Consider the following 27,147-nt stretch of genomic DNA (forward strand, 5'->3'; position numbering starts at 1 on the left):
AGCAGTGCCATCCGATTAGAACTGACAGCAGTGAGCAGGAATCGGCTACACCAATTTGTTCAGAGAAATATGGCCAGAAGAAGTCTTAATGGGAGAATTGTGGTACAAAAGCATACCTTTCACAAGTAAACAATACAAGTGACTCAAGTGTGCAAGGAAACATGGGAAGTGGGATGCAGCAAAATGGAAAAAGGTGCCCAGGAGTGTCTGTAGGCAATCGTGAAGAATGGTGGTGGTTTCCTACAACTTTGGGCTGCATTTAAAGATTAATGGTGTCCTCAATGTTGAGAAATACATGCAGGACATATATCCAGATGCTTATACAATGTGCTATACCATCAGGGAGGTGTCTCATGTGACTCCAAATTTATTCTACAGCAGAATAACTTCACCAAACATGCAACCAATGTCATTAAGAACTTCCTTCTGTGTAAAGAAGAACATAGGGAGCTGGAAGTGATGATGTGGCCTCCACAGAGCCCCGATCTCCACATTCAGTAAGTTTGGGATTACATGAAGAGAGTGAATTTTGCATACCTACTGTACATCTGCTGAAGATCTGTGGTTGGTTCTTCCACACTTTTTAACAACCTCCTTACCAAGCTTCGTCAAAAACTGTGTTCACGTTTACCTAGAAGAATTGATGTTGTTTTGAAAGCAAAGAGTGATCACACCAAATAATGATTTTGACTTGGATTTCTTTTGTGTATTCACTTTGCATTTTATTCACTGATAAAAATAAATGACTAACCTTTCTATTTTTTAAAACATTCTTACATTGCAGAATAGTTTGTTTCCAAGGTGCCAGAGAGATAACTTCCTTCCCTTATTTATCCAAATACATCATAAAAGCAACAGTTCGGCTAGAAAGCGGCCTTTAACATTGCATAAGCAAAACCGCAGATGACGCTTATGCTTGAAAAAGGCCCCTATCTGGCTGAAACGTTGCTTTTATGATGCATGTGGATAAATAACGGAATGAAATGATCTCTGGTGCCTTGGAAGCAATCGGTCTCTGGATTTGCTGGTAACTCTTGTGGTAAGAGGGGATGTAACTTTGGCTGTGAACAAAGCAATGTCTGTTTTGGAGCAGGTGTATGCGTCATTGGATTACAGGGGTAGTTCGCCTACCACATTTTCAGAGACCGTGTTGGGTTCTGTTAGACTTTGAATCCATTGCCATGGTTTTTTTGCCATGTAAGATAACTCTTGATGAAGTTTTCTAACTATAATATGCCTCATATTTTATCAATTAACATAGTTTTTTATTTTTTGCAGCTGGCCAGAGCTACAGTTCGCGACCCTAAAACTGGCATATTAACCACTGCAAACTATAGGGTATCTAAAAGGTAAGAAATAAAGGCTTTCTGAACGCTACATGGAATCCACCTGTATCCTACAAAATAACCCCCAACAAATAGGAGCAGTGCAATATTTTTTATATGTCGTACAATCTCTCTGTATTGCCTTTTGTTCTATTATGCCAGGCTAATAAAATGCTGCTTATTTCAAACCAAATACAATCTCTTCTGACCCATTGTGAATGCTGGCCCCCTGTAGTGATCTCTGCACAGGCTGTAGAGCATGCTATACCAGTGTCCCATAGAAGTCAATGGACACATCCAGAGAATTAATTTAATGTTGCTGCATATCCTGAAATGCGGTTAACAGAAGCTCAGGTGAGATTGCAGTCCCCATGATAATGTACAGAGAAGAAAATAAACAATTCATAACTGGAAAATAAAAACAGATCCGAAAAAAAATGCATCACTGACTTGTTTCAGTTGTTGCAAAGTACTTTAATGATTCATTCTCCTTTAACAGTTTAGTGTGTGTGTGTGTGTGTGTGTTTATTATTTGCAAAACAGTGTTTGTTAAACTCATGATTTTTATTGATTAATTTTCTAGCCAGCCAATAAACCCACACTGTATTATTTGTAAGAAATGTCTGAGGTGCCCAGATTTATGTACAGTACAGACCAAAAGTTTGGACACACATTCTTATTTAAAGATTTTTCTGTATTTTCAGGACTATGAAAATTGTACATTCACACTGAAGGCATCAAAACTATGAATTAACACATGTGGAATTATATATTTAACAAAAAAGTGTGAAACAACTGAAATTATGCCTTATATTCTAGGTTCTTCAAAGTAGCCACCTTTTGCTTTGATGACTGCTTTGCACACTCTTGGCATTCTCTTGATGAGCTTCAAGAGGTAGTCACTGGGAATGGTTTCAATTCACAGGTGTGCCCTGTTAGGTTTAATAAGTGGGATTTCTTGCCTTATAAATGCTGTTGGGACCATCAGTTGTGTTGTGCAGAAGTCTGGTGGATACACAGCTGATAGTCCTACTGAATAGACTGTTAGAATTTGTATTATGGCAAGAAAAAAAGCAGCCAAGTAAAGAAAAACGAGTGGCCATCATTACTTTAAGAACTGAAGGTCAGTCAGTCTGAAAAATTGGGCAAACTTTGTCCCTAAGTGCAGTGGCAAAAACCATCAAGCGCTACAAAGAAACTGGCTCACATGAGGACCGCCCCAGGAAAGGAAGACCAAGAGTCACCTCTGCTTCTGAGGATAAGTTTATCAGAGTCACCAGCCTCAGAAATCGCAGGTTAACAGCAGCTGAGATTAGAGACCAGGTCAATGCCACACAGAGCTCTAGCAGCAGACACATCTCTACAACAACTGCTAAGAGGAGACTTTGTGCAGCAGGCCTTCATGGTAAAATAGCTGCTAGGAAACCACTGCTAAGGACAGGCAACAAGCAGAAGAGACTTGTTTGGGCTAAAGAACACAAGAAATGGACATTAGATCAGTGGAAATCTGTGCTTTGGTCTGATGAGTCCAAATTTGAGATCTTTGGTTCCAACCACCGTGTCTTTGTGCGATGCAGAAAAGTGAACGGATGGACTCTACATGCCTGGTTCCCACTGTGAAGCATGGAGGAGGAGGTGTGATGGTGTGGGGGTGCTTTGCTGGTGACACTGTTGGGGATTTATTCAAAATTGAAGGCATACTGAGCCAGCATGGCTACCACAGCATCTTGCAGTGGCATGCTATTCCATCCGGTTTGCGTTTAGTTGGACCATCATTTATTTTTCAACAGGACAATGACCCCAAACACACCTCCAGGCTGTGTAAGGGCTTTTTGACCAAGTACGAGAGTGATGGGGTGCTACGCCAGATGACCTGGCCTCCACAGTCACCAGATCTGAACCCAATTGAGATGGTGTGGGGTGATCAGAACTGCACAGTGAAGGCAAAAGGAACAACAAGTGCTAAGCACCTCTGGGAACTCCTTCAAGATTGTTGGAAGACCATTCCCGGTGACTACCTCTTGAAGTTCATCAAGAGAATGCCAAGAGTGTGCAAAGCAGTCATCAAAGTAAAAAGTGGCTACATATTTTCAGTTGCTTCACACTTTTTTAAGTATATAATTCCACATGTGTTAATTCATAGTTTTGATGCCTTCAGTGTGAATGTACAATTTTATAATCATGAAAATACATAAAAATCTGTAAATGAGAAGGTGTGTCCAAACTTTTGGTCTGTACTGTATATCTGCGATTCCATATAGATACGTTTTAGTTAGTATACTTTTTGTTTTCTATCCCATAAAGTTTGCAGATTTTTGTTCTCTTGATTATTGAAAGTTTAATTTTAGCATTCAAACCTCATCACCCCTTCTAGTATTATTGAGACGGTGATCTGTTACAGTACAACAGTACACGCCATATTTGATGAGTTGTGCAAAGCAGTCACCCCACTCGGTCGTCTGGGACTGCCAAGTCAGAGCTGGTTTCCAGCAACTTGAAATAGTTTTCCCATCTTGTACTTCTATGGTATATTCACAGGATATGACATGATACACGTCCCACCTATTGCTCTTCAATGTGGATAGACCTCAAATGTACCACACGAGCATACAGCTTTAGGCTATGTGCACACGTTCAGGATTTTTAGTGTTTTTTCAGCTGTTTTCCGCTTAAAAAACGCTTACATAAGCATCCCATCATTTTTAATGCATTCCACATTTTTTGTGCACTGCGGAATCGCATTCTGGCAGAACACGCAGCATGTTCATTCTTTGTGCGGAATCACGGCGATTCCACACACATAGAAATGCATTGATCCGCTTACTTCCCACATGGGGCTATGCCCACCATGCTGGAAGTAAGTGGATCATGTGCGGTTGGTACCCAGTGTGGAGGAGAGAAGACTCTCCTCCAGGCCCTGGGAACCATATACCTGTGTTTAAAAAAAAAAAAAGAAAACTAAAATAAAAAATTGTGATATTCTCACCTTCCGGCGGCTCCCGTTCCCAGTAATGCCTCGCGACAATGACCTGTGATGACGTGCGGTCTCGTGTGATGCTACCTCATCTGGGGTCATTGCCGCCAGGCATTACTGGGAACGGGAGATGCCCGGAGCATCGCGAGGAGCGGGAAGGCTGCGGGGCCCGTCGGAAGGTGAGAATATCACAATTGTTTATTTTTTTTATTTTTAACATTATATCTTTTTACTATTGATGCTGTATAGGCAGCATCAATAGTAAACGTTGTTCACACTTGTCAAACACTATGTTTGACAAGTGTGACCAACCTGTCAATCAGTTTTCCAAGCGATGCTTCAAATCTCTTGGAAAACGCTAGTGTTTAGCGGGAATATGCATGCCAATTCTGCATGCGTATTTCCCGCGGAAGGGAGTTGCAGAATTGCCGCAAAAATTTCCGCGGCAATTCTGCAATGTGTGCACATAGCCTAGATATTCTTTAAAATGCTGTGAAATTCTGGAGGCAGGTGGTAGTTGTCATGGAGATGCTGAATTTAGTCCCTAGTTGTGCCATCTTTGGGGTTGCCAAGTTTTCTTTCTGGAAAAGACTAATATTTGCTATTATATGTACATAAATGGATTTCATGCAGAAGTGTACCACTTGTTCATATCTAGTGCCTGGTTGGAGGAATACGATGATCCTGTGGTTGCTCGGGTGAATCGCCGCATGCAAGATATTACGGGCCTAACCGCTGACACAGCAGAACTGCTGCAGGTACAATAAATCTACTGGAAACAATCATTTTAGAGGACGTTCATTTATTTATTTATTTGCAGACATAACAGGCAACAATCATTACAGTTGAATTATTAAGGGGATCTGTCACCAGGTTTTTGTTACCCCATCTGAGAGCAGCATGATATATGGGCTGAGACCAGGATTCCATTGATTTGTCACTTACTAGTCTGCATCCTGTCATTTTGATCACTGTTTTCTCTGTTGCAGATTTAGCAGTGCCCAAAATGCTGATCCCTATATAACCCCATCCTTACCACTGTTTCGCAGCGATTTGTGTACACTGTGCATAGGCTGAAAGCTGCAAATTAGTCGTGGGGGCAGGGTTATAAAGAGCAGGAGGATCACATGGCACCAGACAACTAGTCCTATAGGTGCCGTTATACTGATTAAAATGATACCTTGGTTGATGAAATCTGTCTTGTGGTTGTTGTTTAATCTGTATTTTCAGTATTCAGTTAATGATATGCTTGTGCTCCGGGGGGCCTGTGGGGGTCTTTGTGTGGTGCTCTTTTTGAGCCAAAAAAGCATGAAGGCCTTTTGCAAAATTTGTTTTGAACTGTTTATTTTTTAAATTTGAGTCCTTAATCAAATTTCTGAAAGCGAAGAGTAGGCAGGTATGTAAGAGAAAGTGCAGCAGACTCTGCTTTTGTGTGCAGGATATTACAGTTAGGTCCATATATATTTGGACAGAGACAACATTTTTCTAATTTTGGTTATAGACATTACCACAATGAATTTTAAACAAAACAATTCTGGTGCAGTTGAAGTTCAGACTTTCAGCTTTCATTTGAGGGTATCCACATTAAAATTGGATGAAGGGTTTAGGAGTTTCAGCTTCTTAACATGTGCCACCCTGTTTTAAAAGGGACCAAAAGTAATTGGACAGATTCAATAATTTTAAATAAAATATTCATTTTTAGTACTTGGTTGAAAACCCTTTGTTGTCAATGACTGCCTGAAGTCTTGAACTCATGGACATCACCAGCCGCTGCGTTTCCTCCTTTTTGATGCTCTGCCAGGCCTTCATTGCGGTGGTTTTCAGTTGCTGTTTGTTTGTGGGCCTTTCTGTCTGAAGTTTAGTCTTTAACAAGTGAAATGCATGCTCAATTGGGTTGAGATCAGATGACTGACTTGGCCATTCAAAAATATTCCACTTCTTTGCTTTAATAAACTCCTGGGTTGCTTTGGCTTTATGTTTTGGGTCATTGTCCATCTGTAGTATGAAATGATGACCAATCAGTTTGGCTGCATTTGGCTGGATCTGAGCACACAGTATGGCTCTGAATACCTCAGAATTCATTCGGCTGCTTCTGTCCTGTGTCACATCATCAATAAACACTAGTGACCCAGTGCCACTGGCAGCCATGCATGCCCGCGCCATCACACTGCCTCTGCCGTGTTTTACAGATGATGTGGTATGCTTTGGATCATGAGCTGTACCATGCCTTCGCCATACTTTTCTCTTTCCATCTTTCTGGTAGAGGTTGATCTTGGTTTCATCTGTCCAAAGAATGTTCTTCCAGAACTGTGCTGGCTTTTTTAGATGTTTTTTTTAGCAAAGTCCAGTCTAGCCTTTTTATTCTTGATACTTATGAGTGGCTTGCACTGTGCAGTGAACCCTCTGTATTTACTTTCATGCAGTCTTCTCTTTAGGTAGATTTGGATATTGATACGCCGACCTCCTGGAGAGTGTTGTTCACTTGGTTGGCTGTTGTGAAGGGGTTTCTCTTCACCATGGAGGTTATTCTGCCATCATCCACCACTGTTGTCTTCCGTGGGCGCCCAGGTCTTTTTGCATTGATGAATTCACCAGTGCTTTCTTTCTTTCTCGGGATGTACCAAACTGTAGATTTTGCCACTCCTAATATTGTAGCAATTTCTCAGAAGGGTTTTTTCTGTTTTCGCAGCATAAGGATGGCTTGTTTCACCTGCATGGAGAGCTCCTTTGACCGCATGTTTACTTCACAGCAAAACCTTCCAAATGCAAGCACCACACCTCAAATCAACTCCAGGCCTTTTATCTGCTTAATTGAGAATGACATAACGAAGGGATTGCCCACACCTGTCCATGAAATAGCCTTGGAGTCAATTGTCCAATTACTTTTGGTCCCTTTAAAAACAGGGTGGCACATGTTAAGGAGCTGAAACTCCTAAACCCTTCATCCAATTTTAATGTGGATACCCTCAAATGAAAGCTAAAAGTCTGAACTTCAACTGCATCTGAATTGTTTTGTTTAAAATTCATTGTGGTAATGTCTATAACCAAAATTAGAAAAATGTTGTCTCTGTCCAAATATATATGGACCTAACCGTATATACTGTATCTTTAGGCTTGTTACTGACCCTTCGATGTATGGCAGGAGGATAAGTGAAATTGACGGGAGTCTGTCACCAGGCTCCATGTCATGGGAAGGATTTGAGCCCTTGGCTCTGGCTGCAGGAGATGAACAGTGACTTAAGGCCCCTTCACACTCAGCGACGCTGCAGCGATACCGACAACGATGTCGATCGCTGCAGCGTCGTTGTTTGGTCGCTGGAGAGCTGTCACACAGACAGCTCTTCAGCGACCAACGATGCCGGTAACCAGGGTAAACATCGGGTTACTAAGCGCAGGGCCGCGCTTAGTAACCCGATGTTTACCCTGGTTACCATCGTAAAAGTAAAAAAAACAACCACTACATACTTACCTTCCGCTGTCTGTCCCCGGCGCTATGCTTCTCTGTGAGCACAGAGTGCTCACAGTGAATGTAAGTATGTAGTGTTTGTTTTTTTTTACTTTTACGATGGTAACCAGGGTAAACATCGGGTTACTAAGCACGGCCCTGCGCCTAGTTACCCGATGTTTACCCTGGTTACCAGTGAAGACATCGCTGGATCGGTGTCACACACGCCGATCCAGCGATGTCAGCAGGAGTCCAGCGACGAAATAAAGTTCTGGACTTTACTCAGCGACCAACAATCTCCCAGCAGGGGCCTGATCGTTGGTCGCTGTCACACATAACGATTTCCTTAACGATATCGTTGCTACGTCACAAAAAGCATATTTTCCTTAACGATATCGTTATGTGTGAAGGTACCTTTATGAAAGCGACTGATAGAGTTGGAACAATGGTATCAGTCATTACTTTATCCTGGCCTCCGCTATGGCGGTGGAAACCTGGTGGCAGATTCTTTTTGACTTATAACTTCTGTCAGCCTCTTTGATAATCATTATAAGAAAGTTCTGTAAGGATAATTTACTTTTATTAATGCCATAAAATGGTGTAATGATAACTGACGTCTGATTATACATTTCCTGCTGACAGGTAGCAAACTATGGCATGGGAGGCCAGTATGAGCCACATTTTGATTTTTCCAGGGTAAGTTCATTTAAGAATGTATTTTGCTCCTTTTATATTCTTAGTCACTTCCCTTCTTAACATTCTTAATTGCCTTCTTTTGATACTTTAATGCATGTATCTGGGTTTATTCATTTTTTTTGATTACACGATATTTCAAGAATCCATTTTTGGTTATGCATAACAATTTATATTCAGCGCATTAGTGCAGCACTCCTGTAAGGACCCATGATCTCCTTGCAGGCATTGTATTACTGTACCATTACTACTTGTGGAGGCGCTGCAGCTCACCATCGCCACCTTGTGGTTCCATTTATTCTTGTGCATTAAATCTACTATGTACATAACAGACATCTCTTCAAGTCACATTACTGTTAGAGCTGTGTCACAACTAAATGCTTCTGATCAAAGGGAATCTGTCAACAAGTTTGTGTCGTTTAATCTGAGAGCACAATGATGTAGTGAAAGAGACCCTGATCCCAGTGATGTTTCACTTACTAGGTAGTGTTTTGTTGTTTCAATACAATCCGTGTTTTATCAGCAGGAGATTACTTCAGAACAACTGGTCTCTCATGCATCCTAGTACAAGCACGCCCTACCACTGAGTATCAGCTTTATGTCCCTATACAATATACACAGTAAGCTGGTAGTGAGTGGTGTGGGTGAGGTTTATACAGGGCTCATCAGTCTGAGCTCTGCTTGAACTGCGGCAGAGCAAACTGATTCTAACACAGCTGCTGCACTGTGCCGGAATCAGTGTCTCTGTCTCTACATCAGTTCACTTACCAAATACCTGCTGACCGATTCCCTTGAAATCATCAGTACGATTTGCACAGATCCTTTCTAGCTCAGCATGATTCATTTTAAACCATTACCACTAGAGGGAGAGCTACACCACCGCCTTTATCAGAGTGTCGTCTATTTACCTGCTGTTTTATATTCATTTTATAGATTATTTCTATTACATCTATGTATGTGTGTGTATTATTCTTAATTAATTGCAATATATGTATTTACACAGTTTTTTGCTCTGCTGCAAAATTTAAAACAAAAATGACGTGAAAGCTGGCACGTGTGAATTCCCTGCCCCTCGGACAGATTACATCCATGGCTTATAGCAGCCTATTTTCGGAGAAAGGAGTGAGCAAGGAGCACTGTGGCAGAACTAGGGGAGGAACTGCTCTTCTCCATTAGGACATACCTAGATTATTTTTTTCCTTTGACCAGTTTGTAGTTAGTGTAAGGCCCCATCACACTACCAGTATTTGGTCAGTATTTTACCTCAGTATTTGTAAGCCAAAACCAGGAGTGGAACAAATAGAGGAAAAATACAACGGAAACATATGCACCACTTCTGTATTTATCACCCACTCCTGGTTTTGGCTTACAAATACTGAGGTAAAATACTGACCAAATACTGCTAGTGTGACGGCAGCCTAATAGATGCCCACAATTCCACAGAAGACCCGCCATCTCTCCTGACTAATACTGGTATTACCCATAACATTCCAGGTTTCAGTTTTCTTAAATGTTATTTCTACTGGAAATCTAATACCATTCATTATAATTGCCCTTATCAATTGCTTGTGTGTCTCTACAGTCTGACACTGTCAGGATTAATATGACCTTTTGAATTTCTAAGCGGGAGGTAAAATCTATTATCTATTTGTTGTATTTTTTTTACAACTCCGAAGGAATGTTATAAAGCAGAATTTATAAATTGACAGTATAAACTAAGCATACCGCCTTCTAGGGGATGTAGCCCTTTTAAAAGCCTCATCTTTAGCGTTCCAACTTCTGCGTCTGTTGTGCAGACAATGGTTTAATTGCTGATACTAATTACCCCAACCTCCGTCACTGATGACTGACAGCACTGTGCAGAGAAACCTCAGGGAAGCCAGCGCTGTCACCCGGCAGTGAGGGAAGAATAGTGCCACACGAAGGGCGCACCAAGCACCCTCATCAGCAGGTATGACTACATTTCCGTTTCTGCAGAGATGCAGCAATTGAGACACAAGCGTCTTGATTCATCGTTCTTTTTGCATCTTCTTTGGAGTAATGTTGAGGCAACATTCACACAACTGTATTTTTGGTCAGAGTGCTGTCTGTGGGAAAAAATGGACATCACATGGACAGCGCACAGACAATGTTATCCAGTATGAATATGGCTGTTCAGATGAGTATTTGCACACGGACCGAATGGCTGTATATTAAAAATTGAACTATACACTATCAAGTCTATAGGTGATCCACCCCCCAAAAATCAGATCCCATACTGATCATTTGTACTGCATCCAAATTTTACGAATACATTGCAATTCTTAATATAGGGAACTGTTATTGGTCTTGTAACTTTTATTCACTATATTGCTAATGTATAAAACAGATGCCATCTGCACTGCATATGGATTGCAATACAGATGAATAATAATCTGGTTTTTATTCTGGATAAAAAAAAAATCAGCCTTTTTTTCTTTTTAATACGTTTGTGTGAACTTAGTCTAGTAGTGAGATTTTTATTTGCTCCCATTTCCCTTTTTAGTTTGTGCCTAAACAGTGTGTGCATGGTTTTCTTTATCCAGATCTTGAGACTAATTCATAATTTGAGACTAAACAAAATTTGTACAGTTGTACGCCAATAGCCCAGTTAGGTCCAAGATGTAATTTAGTAAAAAGTATGACATTTTAAAAGATCATGAGACTTTTTTTTTTTTTTTTTTGTGCAAAATTCATCAAGCGGTGTCTGATGTATTTGGCACAAAAAACCCCAGCAACAATTAACACAAAAGAAAAATAGAATTGTCACAAAATAACTCCATGTGCTTAGATTATACTGGACTGACTATTATTGGCTGGCAACTTCCTTTAAGGAAGATTTTACAGGATTGCTACTTTGTGGCGAATGCAATGGTTACTAAAATAGAATTACTGACTGGTTCTCTTTAAAGATAATCTGTCAGTAACATTTGAGGTAGGGCAGGATAGGGCAGTGTGAAAACTTTCCTGTGATACCGGTTTTGTCACTGTGGTGCTCCCTTGCTCTGAAATTCATCTTTTATTCGTATGTAAATTCGCTATGCGAGTGCATGGTTGGGCAAACTTGCAGTCCTTTTGGCTTCTCTTCTCCCAGCTGGTGCCATCTCTGCTTTATGATTGACGGCAGAGACAGAGACTCTTCTGCATAATGTCACATCTGCTCTAAACTGTCAATCAAAAAGTGGGGGCAGCACTGGAACGGAGAATCTGAAAGGATCCGTAGACTGCAAGGGCACTGAAACTCCCACCAGTTCACTTAGAGTGAATCTAACTAGAATATGCAGGGCTGCCACTAGGAATTTTTGGGGCCCCATACTGGCAAAACTTTCAGGGCCCCCTTGAGACTCCGCCCAGGCTCCACCCCTCGAACTGTCCACAGTCCCACCACTCTCTCTTCGCACCAATCACACATTAACAGTTCCCATCACCAGATCACACACATAGCCAGCAGATTTTGTTTAAGCCAAAAGATTTTTTTTTAATCTGCCACGACGACAATGTAAACTCTTTTGGCCAGGCTCTACTCTAACCTATTAAACATTTGGTAAAATATGCAATACAATTTAGGTATATTTTTATTAATTTTTAAAATGACCAATAATAGCACATTGAAGGAGCAAATACCACCACACCATGTCCAGACCACATATTACCACCGCAGTGACAGAACAATATCACAAACAACGGACAACTACCACCCCTCCATGTCCAGACCACATCTTACCACCACATGGTGACAAATATTAACACATACAAGGAACAAATACCACCACACCATGACCAGACCACATATTACCACCATATAGTGACCAAATAATAGCACATACAAGGAACAAATACCGCCGGACAACATATTACCACCACATTGTGACTGAATACTACAATACTGATCATTAATAAAACAAAAAAAAAACTATCACCATAAGTGCCATTATACACAGAAGTATGTATAATGCAGTGTCTGTGTACAGTTAATACAGTGATCACTGATGCCATTATACACAGGAGCTCTGTATATAGTGTTAGTGTACAGGTAATACAGTGATCACCAGAGACATTATACACAGAAGCTCTGTATACAGTACATAGTGTATAGTGTCAGTGTACAGGTAACACACTGACTCACCAGTGACATCTCTAGCTGAATTCCTTCATCTTTGCATTTCTTTTTAATCCAGCACAGACCGCCATCACTTTTGTCAGCCAGGACTCGTCTCTGCATAAAATAACACAGCTATCTAGAGCACGGTTTCCAGAGCACATTCCCCTCTTTTTTCTTTCTACACTACACATCTGAATACAGATGTGTACCCACCATTAATATATAATTGGTTATTATGCAACCCACCATTCCAAATATAAATGATAATCCGCCACTGTGCCCCCACTATCTATACATAGCCACTTTCCCCATTTAATATATATAAATTAATTAGGCCCTGTATTCTTTCCCCCAATTCATTACCAGTCACTTTATCCTCAACGCCCCCACTATGTGCCTCACGCTTTAACCCTTACCCTGAATCATTATATTTATATTCCCCTTCTGCCTCAATTCATTGTCATGTCTTCTCTCTCCCACTCTCTATTCATTATCAACTGCTCTTCCCCCATTCAATATATCATTTACTCCCCCACCCTCAAAATTCATCACTATTTTCTCTCCCCACTCCCCACCATCAATTCACCATTTGCCTTCCCCACCCCCACCTTCAATTCAATTGCTATCCCCCGTCCCTCACCCCCACTTCATCATTTGCAATCCCCATCACCCCCACATCATCATTTGCAGTTCCCATCACCCCCACTTCATCATTTGCAGTCCTCTATCCCAGGTACGGACTGGGGATGAAATTCAGCCCTAGCATTTGAAATCACACAGGCCCATGGTATCCCTGTCCCCAAGCATCATATGGGATATATTACTAACATACCCTGGATGGAGGAAAGGAAGATTTACTACAAGACCAATATTTCTAATTATACCCACGGCATGCTGAGGTAGGTGACGGAGTGACCGGCTTTGTACTCCATCACAACTGTTAACAGTATGGGTGCCTTGAGAACATTGATTCTGTTAAGAACATAGCACACAAGGCAGCCCACAACCAGACCGGCCCTTCTGGCGTTTGCCAGAATTGCCAAATGGCCAGTCCGGCCCTGCTCTATCCCCTTCACTTCATCTGCAGTCCCCCTTATTTCATTATTTGCAGCCCCTACCCCCTGTCATTTCACCATGTGCAGTACCCCCTCAAATACACTTCATCATGTTCAGTCTCACTCTCCCCACCTCACCCAAAAAAACTCCCGGGCCCCAGCACCGACGTGTGCGCCGCAGTTTACATTATTTTAATGCACGATGGGGCCCGATCAGCAGAAGCACAAGAGCGGGGACCCGGACCTGCGGGCCCCTCTATGTACTACGGCTCAATTGGCCCCATAACAGCAATACAGACAGTAATGCCCTGATGGCGGCCCTGAGAATATGAAGAAAAGAGGAATTTTAAAGCAAGGGGGCTCTAAATGGCGACAATAAAAGGTACCATCGGAAAATGTTTACACTGCCCTATCCTGTTGTACTTCTTCTTGCCTAGGGCACATGTTGCTGACAGATTCTCTTTAACGTGTAAGTGGCTCCTTATTCGGTGACCCTCTAATACCATTTCAGAATGTCAGATTTAGATGATGTTCTGTATGTAAGTTCTATAAATGAATTTACAATATATCTTTTGACAAATCTTGTAACCCCAGTCATTCTGTTTTGTGTGGAAATGCAAAAATGTTGTCATCATCCAAGCAGAAGTGTACCCGGAGTTCACACTGGTGGAATTTATGTATGTTTTTTTTTCCATGAAATTTAAAATATTTTGCAAGCTGTTTTAAAGAAACTATTATTAAAAAATAACCTGCAACTTCAAAGGGACTCTGTATCAGGACCAAAGACACACCAATCCTATACACGGTGCAGTCATTTCTGAGATTACTCTTCTTGTGCTGCTATGTAGTCAATGTAAATACCTGTGCCAAAATGTTTAATTTATTGCTATTATTGGTGGTGGGTGACTGCAGGATGCAATTCTGCTTTGCGGCTTGTCTGGCTATGAAAATTATATAATTGATCTTTTATTTAAAATTGGCCACTTACCAAATTGATTGAAATCTGCACAGAAAACCAAATTTGTACATTTCCATAGCTTCAAAATATCCAATTAATGAATATAAAAGTTTGATTGCTTACGCTAGCTTGCTTAGCCGCCCTTCACCGCGAGCTAGAGAATGTATTCAGTGAGCTTTAACATGCGCGGCTTGCTAACCTGTCGCTATAAAATTAGAGTTGCTTTTGCCCTCTCTAAAGTCTGGCTTGATTATTTTTGACCTGACAGAAGGAAAAGCTAGTAACCTTGTAATGCTAAATGGAAATTGCTGTAAACTGTTTAGGGAGCATGTTCTTTGCAGAATTACCAGGAAGAAGCATTACTAGGAATACACAAAATGCTCGTTCATCAGGTGAATCTGTTTTCTTTCTTTTTAAGTTTGATTAAAAAAAAATCTTCATTCTTGTCAGCACACCGTGTTGTGTAAACCAGATGTGCTGCTGAGAACATTGACAATTTATTACTGAGCGTTCAGTGCTGTCAGGGGCTTTTCAATGACGTCTGATAGTGTACATGCACATTTAGGCCTGAGTCACGACTTCAGCTTTTTTTTATTCATTGTTCTGTTTCAAAGTAACATAAAAGCAGGGACTCAACCCACACATGACAAAAAGCAGCAGCACCTCCTGATTATAATGGGCTCCATTGGGAATCCATCATGGTGTTGGATAGTGGTGAATGCGCTAACACAGATGTGAATGGTGATTATAATGGGCTCCATTGGGAATCCATCATGGTGTTGGATAGTGGTGAATGCGCTAACACAGATGTGAATGGTGATTATAATGGGCTCCATTGGGAATCCATCATGGTGTTGGATAGTGGTGAATGCGCTAACACAGATGTGAATGGTGATCATAATGGGCTCCATTGGGAATCCATCATGGTGTTGGATAGTGGTGAATGCGCTAACACAGATGTGAACAAGGCTCTAGCTGTTTTTTTTATCATTATTTATGAGGAAGAGTGCGGTACTTTACAGGGCACTGTACAATTGTAGGAGGTGCAAAAAGTGGTGCAATTAAAGTTTGATACAAGAGTAGAGCGATACTGTAGATACAAAATGAGAGAACTCTGCCTCTATGATCTTACAATTTTATTAGATCTAAAGCACACTTGACAGCTGATACGTGCTGCCCTATCCACGGCATACATGTTCAACTCTGAAACACTACAGTTTTATCCACAGAAAAACATACCGTAGTTTAATAAGCTTCTCCCTGCCCGCTGCCCTGCAGTGACCGTTTTTTCTATGCATATGTGTATAGGCAGAAACCTGTCGATCCAGGGCACCTGGTGGAGAGCAGCCACCGGAGACTCAATTGTCTGACTAGTTAGTTACAGGAAAAATATATCTTTGTACCATGTTGGCCAGTAGATGGAAAAATATTAAAGGGAACCTGTCACCCCCAAAATCGAAGGTGAGCTAAGCCCACCGGCATCAGGGGCTTATCTACAGCATTATGTAATGCTGTAGATAAGCACCCGATGTATGCTGAAAGAGGAGAAAAAGAGGTTAGGTTACCTGGGTGGGCGGTCCGATCCGATGGGTGTCGCGGTCCGGTCCGGGGCCTCCCATCTTCTTTCGATGACGTCCTCTTCTTGTCTTCACGCTGCGGCTCTGGCACAGGCGTACTTTGTCTGCCCTGTTGAGGGCAGAGCAAAGAACTGCAGTGCGATGGCGCCGGAGCATCCCTGGCCTGTCAGATTTATACTCTGCCTGATGAAGAGGCCTGAGTCTTGAAAGCTTGTTATTTGTTACCATCTTTTCAGTTAGCCATTGAAAGGTATCGACCACTCAATATGTTTCTAGTTAGAGTTAAACATTAGTGATGAGTGAACATACTCAGATATTGTGTTATCTGAGTATCTTGGCATGCTTGAATAATATATTCGAGTACCTGTGGCTGCCAGTTTTGCCGCTGTCAGACAGCCTGAACACATGCCGGGACTGCTTAACAAATGGGCAGCATGTGTTGCTGCTATTTAACAGCCGCAAATCATGGTCCGTGGGGAACATATTATCCGAGCACGCTGAAGATACTCAGATAACACCTGAGCATGTTGGATAGCAGCTTATCTGAGCATCTTCTATTAAACTTACGTGGCTGAAATTATGCAGCTAGGGTGTGATACATGATGCCCGTGGATAGGGCAGCATGCATCAGCTGTCAGGTCCTCTTCAATAATCCACCTCGGTGTTTAGTCTGCCATATAGACCTACAAGCAGCTAATCATGTGTTCTCTGTCATGCATGATTGAGTAAAGAAGGGACCTTTTGGGCAGTATTTACCATGTCGGCAATTAAAATGCTGGCTGTTAAATTGCTGAAGCACTGAGGAGTATGTTGGCGCTATATAAATATAGATTATTAATATTATTAAATGGTCCCATTTAATAGAAGTGTATTTTTTGTTGATCAGGATATTGATTTCTGTAAATCCCACATATTAGCAGAATGCGTTAGAATTCTTTGAGTGCTGTGCATAGCTGTGCCTGGTACTGCTGCTTCACTTGGATGAGCTACATCAGGCCTCCTTCACACGTTTGTGAGAAAACCGTACTGGTGTCTTCAGTGTGTCATGCATGTGTCCTTTTTTACCATCATTGTCATCAGTGTCTTTCCATGGATCCATAGACTTATGTTGACCCTTGTCATTCCTTCTGCAAGAAAAAAATGCTTGTATATTTTGCATGAACACACGGTCCATGTGTAGACACGGACATGTGCAGAGCATGGTACAGGAAACCCGGACTTGTGAGGGAGGCCTCGGTCTCGGCCCTTGGGATTGGTTGCTTTGCTTGTGGACCCACTGAAGGGGATGTTGTGCATGTTGGCTTGTGGGTAGGCCATCAACATTTAGGTCCCAGAAATCAATATTTGTAAGCCAAAATGCTGATTCCCTGGGAAAACACCTGGATCTACTCCTGGTTTTGGCTTGCAAATGCAGATGAAATGACATACTGACTGGTTTAGTTCTCTACTTGCTTTAGAGCTTAAGCAAGCACATTTCTGTATAAAGCTAGGCACATTGCAGTGATTTACATATTTTCGCTCTTCATCTTCTCCCTCGTTTAAGACGTGTAATCTCACAAATTTGGGTATCAAGTGCCTTCCCTAGACTATCTATTTTTTGGCTGGACTTTTACGCAAAGTACAATTGTATTTTGTGTTCAATACTTAAAAACAAACGATTATGATTATTTTCTCCTGATTTTTGGGTTAAAGTTATTGTCTGTTGCAGCGTCCCTTTGACCCCAATCTCAAATCGGATGGAAATAGGCTTGCAACATATCTTAACTATGTAAGTACCATGTTACTTGTCCTGCGACCCCTTCAGGTCTGCATTTTATTCTCACGTTTAATTTTATAGAAAGAGGAACCTGATGTATTCAAGCGTTTAGGGACTGGCAATCGTGTGGCTACCTTTCTGAACTACGTAAGTATGGTAGCTCCAATGAATCTGGAAGGTTGTACACCACAAATATGGGAGAGTATAATAGAATGGCTACCAGATACAGAGGTAGTATTCATGTAACACAATGGTCTAATATCCTACCATTCGCTCGCACTTCTTTTTTTTTTCAGACTCGTTGTCATCATTTGTAGTACCGGTATATGTAACTTGCCCATGCTTCTATAATCTGAATTTAAAGAATCAATCTCCTGACATATATATTTTAATAAATACATGTATTCCTAATAATAATTTTTTTTCTAGGACCTGGCACTTTACGTTTTGTTTTTTTTTCCCTCTGAGTAGATGGTCATCTGGAAGTAATTTACTCTGCCAAAGGGATTTGGTTTCCTGAAAAATGTAATCTTTTATTCATAAATCATGTGCAGCACTTTCTGTTCAGCCTTACTCACTGGGTTGCTTTTCTGGATAGCCAAAACATCTGTACCAAAAGTGGTGAAAACTAGTAAGAAATGTCCGGTCTTTATTACTGCATTCATATACCGTAGTTTTTAGTGAGTCACGTTTGTTCATGGGGCAATGTCAAGCAATTTGCATCCTCAAGGATGTACAATCACAAAGGGAATGCTTCCAAGGAATACTAAAATACCCGCCATCCTCACATTAGGTCATTAACGCTCCAATATTATTAGTAGCTCGCTTATATTGTTAAAGGAATTTCCACCAAAACTTGTTTGCGAAACCCACACCCACTTTCAACAAAGCAATGCCCTCTTGTCGGAGAAGGGACAGAAAGGGTCTGAAATAAGTATAGGGTGGGTAAGTCAGGGATGGGCATTTTAATTTTCCCAATTATTATTTTATATTAATAGTATCACTTAATATTGAGCAGAATTAAGTATGCTGACACCCCCCTATATACAACATGAGCCCCCACATAGCCCTAAAAATATACAGTATAAGCCCAAACATAGCCTCTTTATAAACAGTATTTATTCTGCAGCAGGACAATAAACCTCATACATACAGCAACTGTAATTAAGAACTAGGGTAAAGAAGAACAAGAAGTCCTGAAAGTGGTTATATCCCTCACCGAGCTGGCCAGCATACAGCTGCATTTCCCCACTCCTGATGTCCGATCTCTACAGGCACACCTTAAAGGGGTTTTCCCACAAACAAAATACATTTTGATTAGTAGATCTTACAAAAAAAATAGGTTCCATAATTGGATTTGTTTTAAAAATGTTTTTTTTTTCCTGTGCTGAGATAATCTTAGAAGTGCAACCGTGCTATGTGGTATGTTGTAATGGCTGTGTCTGACTATGCAGGAGCAGACAGATATACCACAGCTCCTGGGCAGGGAAGGAAGCGAGAGCGTATACAGACGGGACAGCACAGGATCACCGATGATTCTTTCTATGAGATAAACAACTTTTAAACAGACAGGGAAATGTTCTTCTTTACAAAAAACGGCAGCTGCAATCCCGTGCTGTCTGTCTTTTTGCTACATTTCGTGGCCGAAACTGTGCAAACCATGTCACCTTACGGCCAGACAGAGCCATTATGCATTACACAGGACACAGCAGGGGCACATTTATAAGATTATGTCAGCACAGGAACATCCAATTGTGAAACTTATTATTATTCCAAGATCTATTGATTAAATTGTACTTTGTTCATGTGACAAACCGTTTAAGTCAAATCCTGGATCCATTGAGATTTGGTAAGAAACCCCTCAAAAAACATGCAGCAAAACTAAATCCTAGCAGATGTCAGACACTGGAAGTAGCTTTTGGAAAATGATGCAATGCTCATCGGGTTATCTAATTTTGCAAAGTCACTTTGTTAGTGCTTTCGATCAATTACATCATCTTTATATGGTTTCAAATGAATATCATATATTGGGTTATAAAAAACCCTTTAAATTATCCATTCTTACTTTTGACCTGTCTATACAAAATGACTTCTCCTGAGATGTAACACAAGCATCATGTTTAGAAACCTCATATTTCTTTTCTTTTAGTTGTACGGGGACTTTAGGAGTAACTTTGCATCCTCTTGTAGCACTTTGTAACACCTTTCTATATTGTGTACCGTAACATTCAGATCGACCATTATTCAGTTTTACTCTTGCAGTCTGTGCTGTTTGATGGAAAACATGTTGCTAGCCAGGAAATGTTGGTTAAATGTTCACTACATGAATAAAAATTGGTTAGCCACAAATACACAGGAAACATGCACATGAGATGTAACACGGCAGAGAAGTACAAACGTGTTTAGCTACAATTCTTTTCGAAAGTGGATTTTCCATATCTTAACATGTTTTACAGCAATTTGAGAAATCAATAGCTTCCTAGAAAGAAATCACCCCTTTATAGTTGGTATTTCCATCTGATCAGAGTTCGTAGAATATATTGAGCCCCTACTGCATATGCAAATAAGTATTACTAGCTGCTAACCATATAGTACTATGTTTGTAAAAATATATTTTTGTCTACTTGTCTATTTTTTTGTAATATTGGGGATTTTAAACATGTTGGTCCAACTGCTCAGGGCAAATAAACATGAAAGAAAAGGGACCCTCCAATTTATGACAACATTCGATTAACCAGAGTGGAATGTATCTCCACAAAAAATGTTGTCCCCCCAATACCCTTCTATTAGTGTGAACCATATAGTAATATATACTACTGCCACTGGCCGCCCACAGCTTTCCCCGATGCTGGCACGTCCAAATGAGTCAACCACTTGAATTCATTTTGAAGATTTCTGATTGATTTCCTTTTTGACTAAAGCAATGAAGAGCGAGAGATGGGACAGAGTTCATGTTATTCCAAGGATATATGCAGCCATCCTTTAATTTTATGTTATCCAGGGCATTTGTATTTTTAGTGTTATACAGGATTAGACTCAATAGCAAAGCCACAAAAAGAGGCCTAAAAATCCTCCAAAAATTTAAGAATTAGTACAGCAGAAAAGGGGCAGCAGTGCTTACCTGTCCAGGTCTCCGAACAAATGCACTATCCGGATGCATCAAACCCACATAGTAAAGATGGCGGCAACACAGGTGCAAAATGCTGATAAGACAACCACTCACAGCCTACCAATCCATGAAGGGGTGACTGCTTAGTATATGATTGCACAGTAGAGGCTTGTACAGGGCACTGTTCACATACAGATAATGCACAGTATCTGGTTTACAGCCTATTTGTGACGCCCATACTATTAGATCAGGCGGGCTGCCCAGCACTATGTAAATGCATCCCATGTGGACACCCCAGTATATAAGACCTAACGTGCTGGGCCTGGCTGCACCCTGAAAAATAAAGTGCAAAAAATATATATAAATATGTGAGGTATTGGTCGATATTTTGGAGACCTTGTCAGGAAAACACTGCTGCCACTTTTCTGTTGTATTAATAGTTATACAGGATTAGAAACAATTTTTTTTCTATTAAAACACAGTACAGTACCTCCAGCTTTTATCAGTGTGGTGTATTTACTACTGCAGGTCCGCAACGTTCAAGAGACAAGAACTTGTGGCGTTTCAAGTCTTAAAGTTCATTTAGTGAAACATTTTTCAACACCTTAAATCAATTTCTAAAGTGATTTGACTTTTCAGATTTCAAAAATGGGACTATCCGTAGGAACTCCTTCTTAAAGTGCTAACTTTAATGGTGCCTCAATACTTTGCTCCTTAAAGAGTATAGTACTTCTCATTAAGTGCCCAATTAATTATTGCTGTCCTGCCTTCCTCCATGTATGTTGCTGTGTGGATTCCAGCATACAGATAAACCTTTCATCCACTTCTCAGTAAACAGACTGTATGGATTCTTAAGTCTATATTTATTGAGATGATACTGTGAACGATAATGGATGACAATCATAGTGGATGGTATTGATAATGGTAAAAACGGGAACCACTAGTAAGGGGGAGTGATTGTAGTGAAGAGAGAGAGCAAGGACACACGTGTATCTCTTCACAAAGCCCAGGGAAACATGTCTGCAAAACGTTCTCCTTGGAGAGCTGAGGGGGTGGTTCTAACCAGAATATACTGCTCACTTAAAGGGGAAAACACTCTTGTATGTAGAAAGAGGATACATGGCTAACTAATGACCTCTAAGGGTTGTAACTGGTACTACGCTATGAATTTATCTTGCTGCTCATGAATGGGCAGAACAATTGCGTTTGCTTCTTTTTTTGTGTGGAGTTTTTGATGTTTTGCCTTTGTTTCCACTCAATTCATCTTTCCATTTGTGCCTTTTTTTTTCTTCTAAAGCGGTGACCTCTTGTAATAAATTGCAAAATCATTCTGTTTGGAATTGAGTTTGTTTATTTCTGACAAGAAAAATAGGTAGCATTGGGTATAGAGGTAAGATCAGGTTTTATGTAGAAGAATTTGGTGAAAGGTACTTTTTACCTTTGAGTTCTCGGATCTTAGGATTAGTCTCTTCCATTAAAAATAGCACCATGATGCACACTGATACTACAGTAAATTTGTTGTAGTTTTAATGATGCAAATAGACACAATTCCATAGAGTTAACTAAAAGTCTTAACATCTTAATCTAGAGAAAGGAATATGTCCCATGGGGCAGATGCTTATTGTCCCATATTAGGGGATCAATTACTTTCCAACTCCATATAGGGCAGTCAAACTAATTTCCTTTATCAACGTTTAGGACTAGTACCCATAGCGTGTAATAATATATTTTAATAGCAAAACTGCCACTCCGTCTCCTTGAGCTTGTTCAATTAATCAACTGTAGAGGTGGGCAGAACCCTGGATGTTTGGATTCAGCTGAACAGTAAAGAAAAATAGTTTGGGTACCAGAATAGTACCAAGGACCCCATTCACTTGATTGGAGGGCTCCATAATTTTTACCCTATGTTTGGTTAAAAAAGTAACCATTATTGACTACCACATTTTTTGTTCTAGATTTCTTTTAGCGTTTCTTAAAGCCAGAAAGTTGCCGTTTGAAAAGACTTTCGTTTTGTGCCATGTCTGTGATCTGCTTTTTTTCTACAAAATTAAACAACTGAATGAATATCCTCCAAGGCTGGTGATTACATAATTTTTGCCAGGGGTTGTAGATGCCTCTTCATTACTAAGCTGTGGGCTTGATGTTACCGGACAATACAAAGCTAACCTCAACCCCACAAATATGAACCCTACTTGCCACTGCCACAGGGCAAGTGGGAAGAGCTGGGCAAAACGCCTGAATTTACGTCTCTAATAGATGCGCCTTTTATCCGTTTAGGTTGGGGGGCAATATCCATGGCCCCTTACAAGCCTGAGAATACCAGCCCCCATCTGTTTGATTTAGCTTGGCTGGTTGTTAATCGCTGTGTATAGGGAGGGAATAAGAGCTTCTGGGACTTAGCATACCGAGACAGCTTGGCTTTACAGCTAGGAGGCTGAAGTTCCCTTGTAACTTGGGCTAATATACCAGCCTCCAGTTACAGGGGAAATAAGATGAAATTAAAAATATTTCCTAATAGGTCTTTTATGACCTTATGGGGGCACGAAATGCAGTATACAATAAAAGGAACAACAGACACTTGTTTTATTCTAACAGTATTGTCCAAATACCACAAAAAAGAGTGAATATGACAGTGACATAAAAATAAAAGCTCTGTGAATCACAAAAGAAAGATGTAAAAATAATTTGAATATGAGTGAGAATATTTTAATAGCTCTTTAACCCCTTAATGACAGCCAGTACGTCTTTTATCTGACCTGACATATAAGAGAATAGTCTCCTGATACAGGAGACAATCCAGCAGCTGTCGGCTGGACACTATAGCTGACAGCTTACTGCATCATCCACGATCAGTGTTGGCACTGTCCAGATCTTTTTTAACCCCATAGATGCTGCTGTCAATAGTGACTACATCATTATAAATGGTTATCAAAGTGTGGGGGCATCCTCTTCATCCCAGTTGGTGCACTCAGATCATGATTGTGTGGTCCTGATGTTTGCCATTGCAATTCACAATGGCTGTAGTAACCTGTTCAGAAGTTAGTGACATTTAGGTGGTAAAAATACATATTTTCATTTCTGTCACGCCACTTTGAATTAATTCCTGAAAACCACCTGAAGGGTTAATAAACTACCTGACAGCAGTTTTCAATATGTCAGGGGGTTCTGTTTTTAAAATGATATAACTTTTGGGGGTTTCCCAATATATGGGACCCGTAAAGTCATTTCAAACATGGATAAGTCCCTACAAAAATAAACTTTGTAAATTTCCTTGAAAAATGAAAAATGACTGCTACATTTTTAAACCTCCTAAAATGCTAAAAAAGTAAAATAACATTTTACAAATGGCGCTGATGTAAAGCAGGCATGAGGGAAATGTTATCCATTAGTGTTTTTCTGTGGCATGACTATCTGAATTAAAGGGATAATCATTCAAAGTTTGAAAATTTGCAAACATTTTTAATTTTTAATTTTTTTTCTCAAATTTCTAATATTTTTTGTAAATAAGCACAAAATATATCGACCTAAATTTACCATTATCATAAAGTATCATGTGTCACGAAAAAAACATTTTCAAAATCACTGGGATTTGTTAAAGTGACACTGGTCAGATTTTAAAAATTTGGCTCCGTCACTCCCAAATTGTGTCTGGTATAAAAAAAAAATAAAATAAAAATGGTTAGTTGGTCTGGTCTTGGACTAGTTAATAACCTTGGTCTCTCTTGTCTGCACCTGATGTCCTCCTTATACACAGGCACCCAAAATTGTAGTGATCACTAATGGCGAAGGCTAAAATACAGTGACCAATTACTTCTTCAGGCTTATGTTAATAACACATGAGAAGGTGTCCCTTTTTTTTAAGGTTGACTATCCCCACTAACCCCTCTTCAACTCATGCTTAAAGCCATGTCATACACCTGACCACCAAAGACAAATACCTATGATTACATGTTTGTTTGAGGAGAATCAGAAGTATGAAAAAAAGCCTGCTTCCAATAATGACTGGAGCTCTGTCTCTGATTTTCTGCCAAACATCACTTTTAGCAACTACTACTTACTATTTTTTATATTATTCTGCTCCTGCTTTATTGTTCACCAATTTTCACCATTGGTATCAATTTAGTCTTTTGTTGACTGTAAGTAGCATTTTTTAAATCAACTTCTGTCATTGTTAAAAATATCACATTTACCTATGTATGTGGCTGACTGTACTCTTGTCTGGAAACAAAAGTTTCAATAATGTTCTCCTCAGTCATTTACAATACATCAAATACTTTTTTGTGGGCTCTGATATCTCTGTTGTGGCAATGTATACATTGTTTTTATGTAAATTATTTAATTCCAGTTATTTAAATTTGAGTGTTAATTTGCAAATCTACAGACTAATTCTAGATTAAGTTTGCAGAAATTGGTGAAAGTAAATCCAGACCATTAGCAAATTCACGTGATCCATGTAGGTTGTGGTAAAGATTTACTATGGATTCCAATTTATTCGTATATAATTGGTGTGAAAATCTGTCCCATCTCGTCAACATAATAACCATGCTGAAGATTTGAAAATCTTGTTATCACTGCATTTGGTTGAGGTCCTATTACATAAAGTTTTTACTCTAGAAGTTCTGCATTTTTAATTTAACTTTCACATGGCTTTTCATAGATGAGCGATGTTCAATCGGGGGGTGCAACTGTGTTCCCAGATTTTGGTGCAGCAATCTACCCCAGGAAGGTAAGTACTAAACTCAAAAGCATACTCATAAAAATTTATAATTTAAGGAATGATTTTTATTGCTCAGATAAACAAGCCTACAGAACATCAACAAAGTATTTTTATGCCAGTTTGTGGCATACTCCGCTCTAGAAAGTAGGATTGTTTGATATGTGACATATTTACCAGCACAATTTGCACTTTTTTATGCTGCTTGTAAAGTGACAAAGAAGCCATGGTCTTCTGAAAAACTTTCTCCCCTCCTTTGGACAAATCCAACATCTGGAGGATTTGAGAGGAGCCTCAACTCTCACTACTTCCGTATTTGACTAGCATCCACAGGATGGGAGAGAGAGAGTGAAGCGGCTGTTAATTGGCAGCAGGGATCATATGACATAACAATGTCACAAAAGTCCCAGAAGAGCCAGCGTCAACACCGCTGGAATGGCACCAGAGGTGAGTATAGGTGGTGTTATTTTATAATGGGAAGCATTTGGATTGGGGAGGGGTTGACATAGTAATTGGCAACCCCTTTAAAGGGAATCTGTCATGTGAAGAAACACAATTAACTTTCATATATGGGGTTAATCTGCAGGTTACTAGCATTATGAATTTCTGAACTTTATTTTTCCCAGTAGCGTTCTGGTTTCGGTAACAGGGCTGGTGGCAGCACTGTTTCAGTCACCGCTCAGTGTATAGCGCACGGCAGCTGTAACCGCACCCTCGGTACTGACTGACAACTCTCTCAGCATTAGTATCAGCTGTCAATCAGTGCTGTGAGGCATGGTTACAGCCACTGATATATACAGACCTGTGATTAATACTGTGCTAATGCCACTCCTGGCTGCGGGGTTCTAAGTGTCAAAATGCTATTAACCTGCTGATTAAGCCCAGGTTAGCCTTATGCTTAAATGACATGTTTCCTTTAAAAACGCCAAAGGGCTTTTATCGAAGATGTTACATTGGCTGTGTAATTGTATGAATACATTGCCATACATTCTCTTATTGATTGATCGTTTTATCTGACTCGTTTTTCCATTGTCGTCTGTAAGTTTTGAATTTACTGATTTTAAAACGAAAAAAAATTATAGTATAAAAAATCACAAAAATAAGTGAATTACAAATGCCTAGGGCCATACCTTAAAAAGTAAACACACACACACACACACACACACACACACACACACACACACACACACACACACACACACACACACACACTGAAGGAATTATTTACTTATATTATTCACTTACAGAGACATGGATGGTCTATGATTTTAAGGGTAAATTAATTTTAAGATTGAGAGAATATCAAAAATAAAATCCAGAAAATCACATTGTATGAATTTTAAGAGTTCTGGCTCCTGCGTTAGATGCTCCTAATCAACTCGTTACCTGCATCAAATACAGCTATCTTACATAGTCACCTT

The 27,147-nt window shown here is 40.1% G+C and overlaps 1 protein-coding gene across 4 annotated transcripts in view; it reads left to right on the forward strand.

Moving 5' to 3' along the window:
* P4HA2 (prolyl 4-hydroxylase subunit alpha 2) overlaps positions 1 to 27,147 on the forward strand; it is a 147,430-nt gene that overhangs the window by 108,195 nt on the left and 12,088 nt on the right. Inside the window, exons 9-14 of one of the 4 annotated variants that reach the window (XM_069763941.1) lie at positions 1,279 to 1,349; positions 4,958 to 5,057; positions 8,387 to 8,440; positions 17,856 to 17,915; positions 17,985 to 18,050; positions 25,670 to 25,738. In XM_069763941.1, the coding sequence (XP_069620042.1) occupies positions 1,279 to 1,349; positions 4,958 to 5,057; positions 8,387 to 8,440; positions 17,856 to 17,915; positions 17,985 to 18,050; positions 25,670 to 25,738 (420 nt within the window). The remainder of the gene's footprint in view (positions 1 to 1,278; positions 1,350 to 4,957; positions 5,058 to 8,386; positions 8,441 to 17,855; positions 17,916 to 17,984; positions 18,051 to 25,669; positions 25,739 to 27,147) is intronic. The other 3 variants (XM_069763943.1, XM_069763942.1, XM_069763944.1) reach the window with 3 other exon arrangements.

The sequence above is a fragment of the Ranitomeya imitator genome, chromosome 4, assembly GCF_032444005.1.
Source record: "Ranitomeya imitator isolate aRanImi1 chromosome 4, aRanImi1.pri, whole genome shotgun sequence".
Taxonomy (NCBI): domain Eukaryota; kingdom Metazoa; phylum Chordata; class Amphibia; order Anura; family Dendrobatidae; genus Ranitomeya; species Ranitomeya imitator.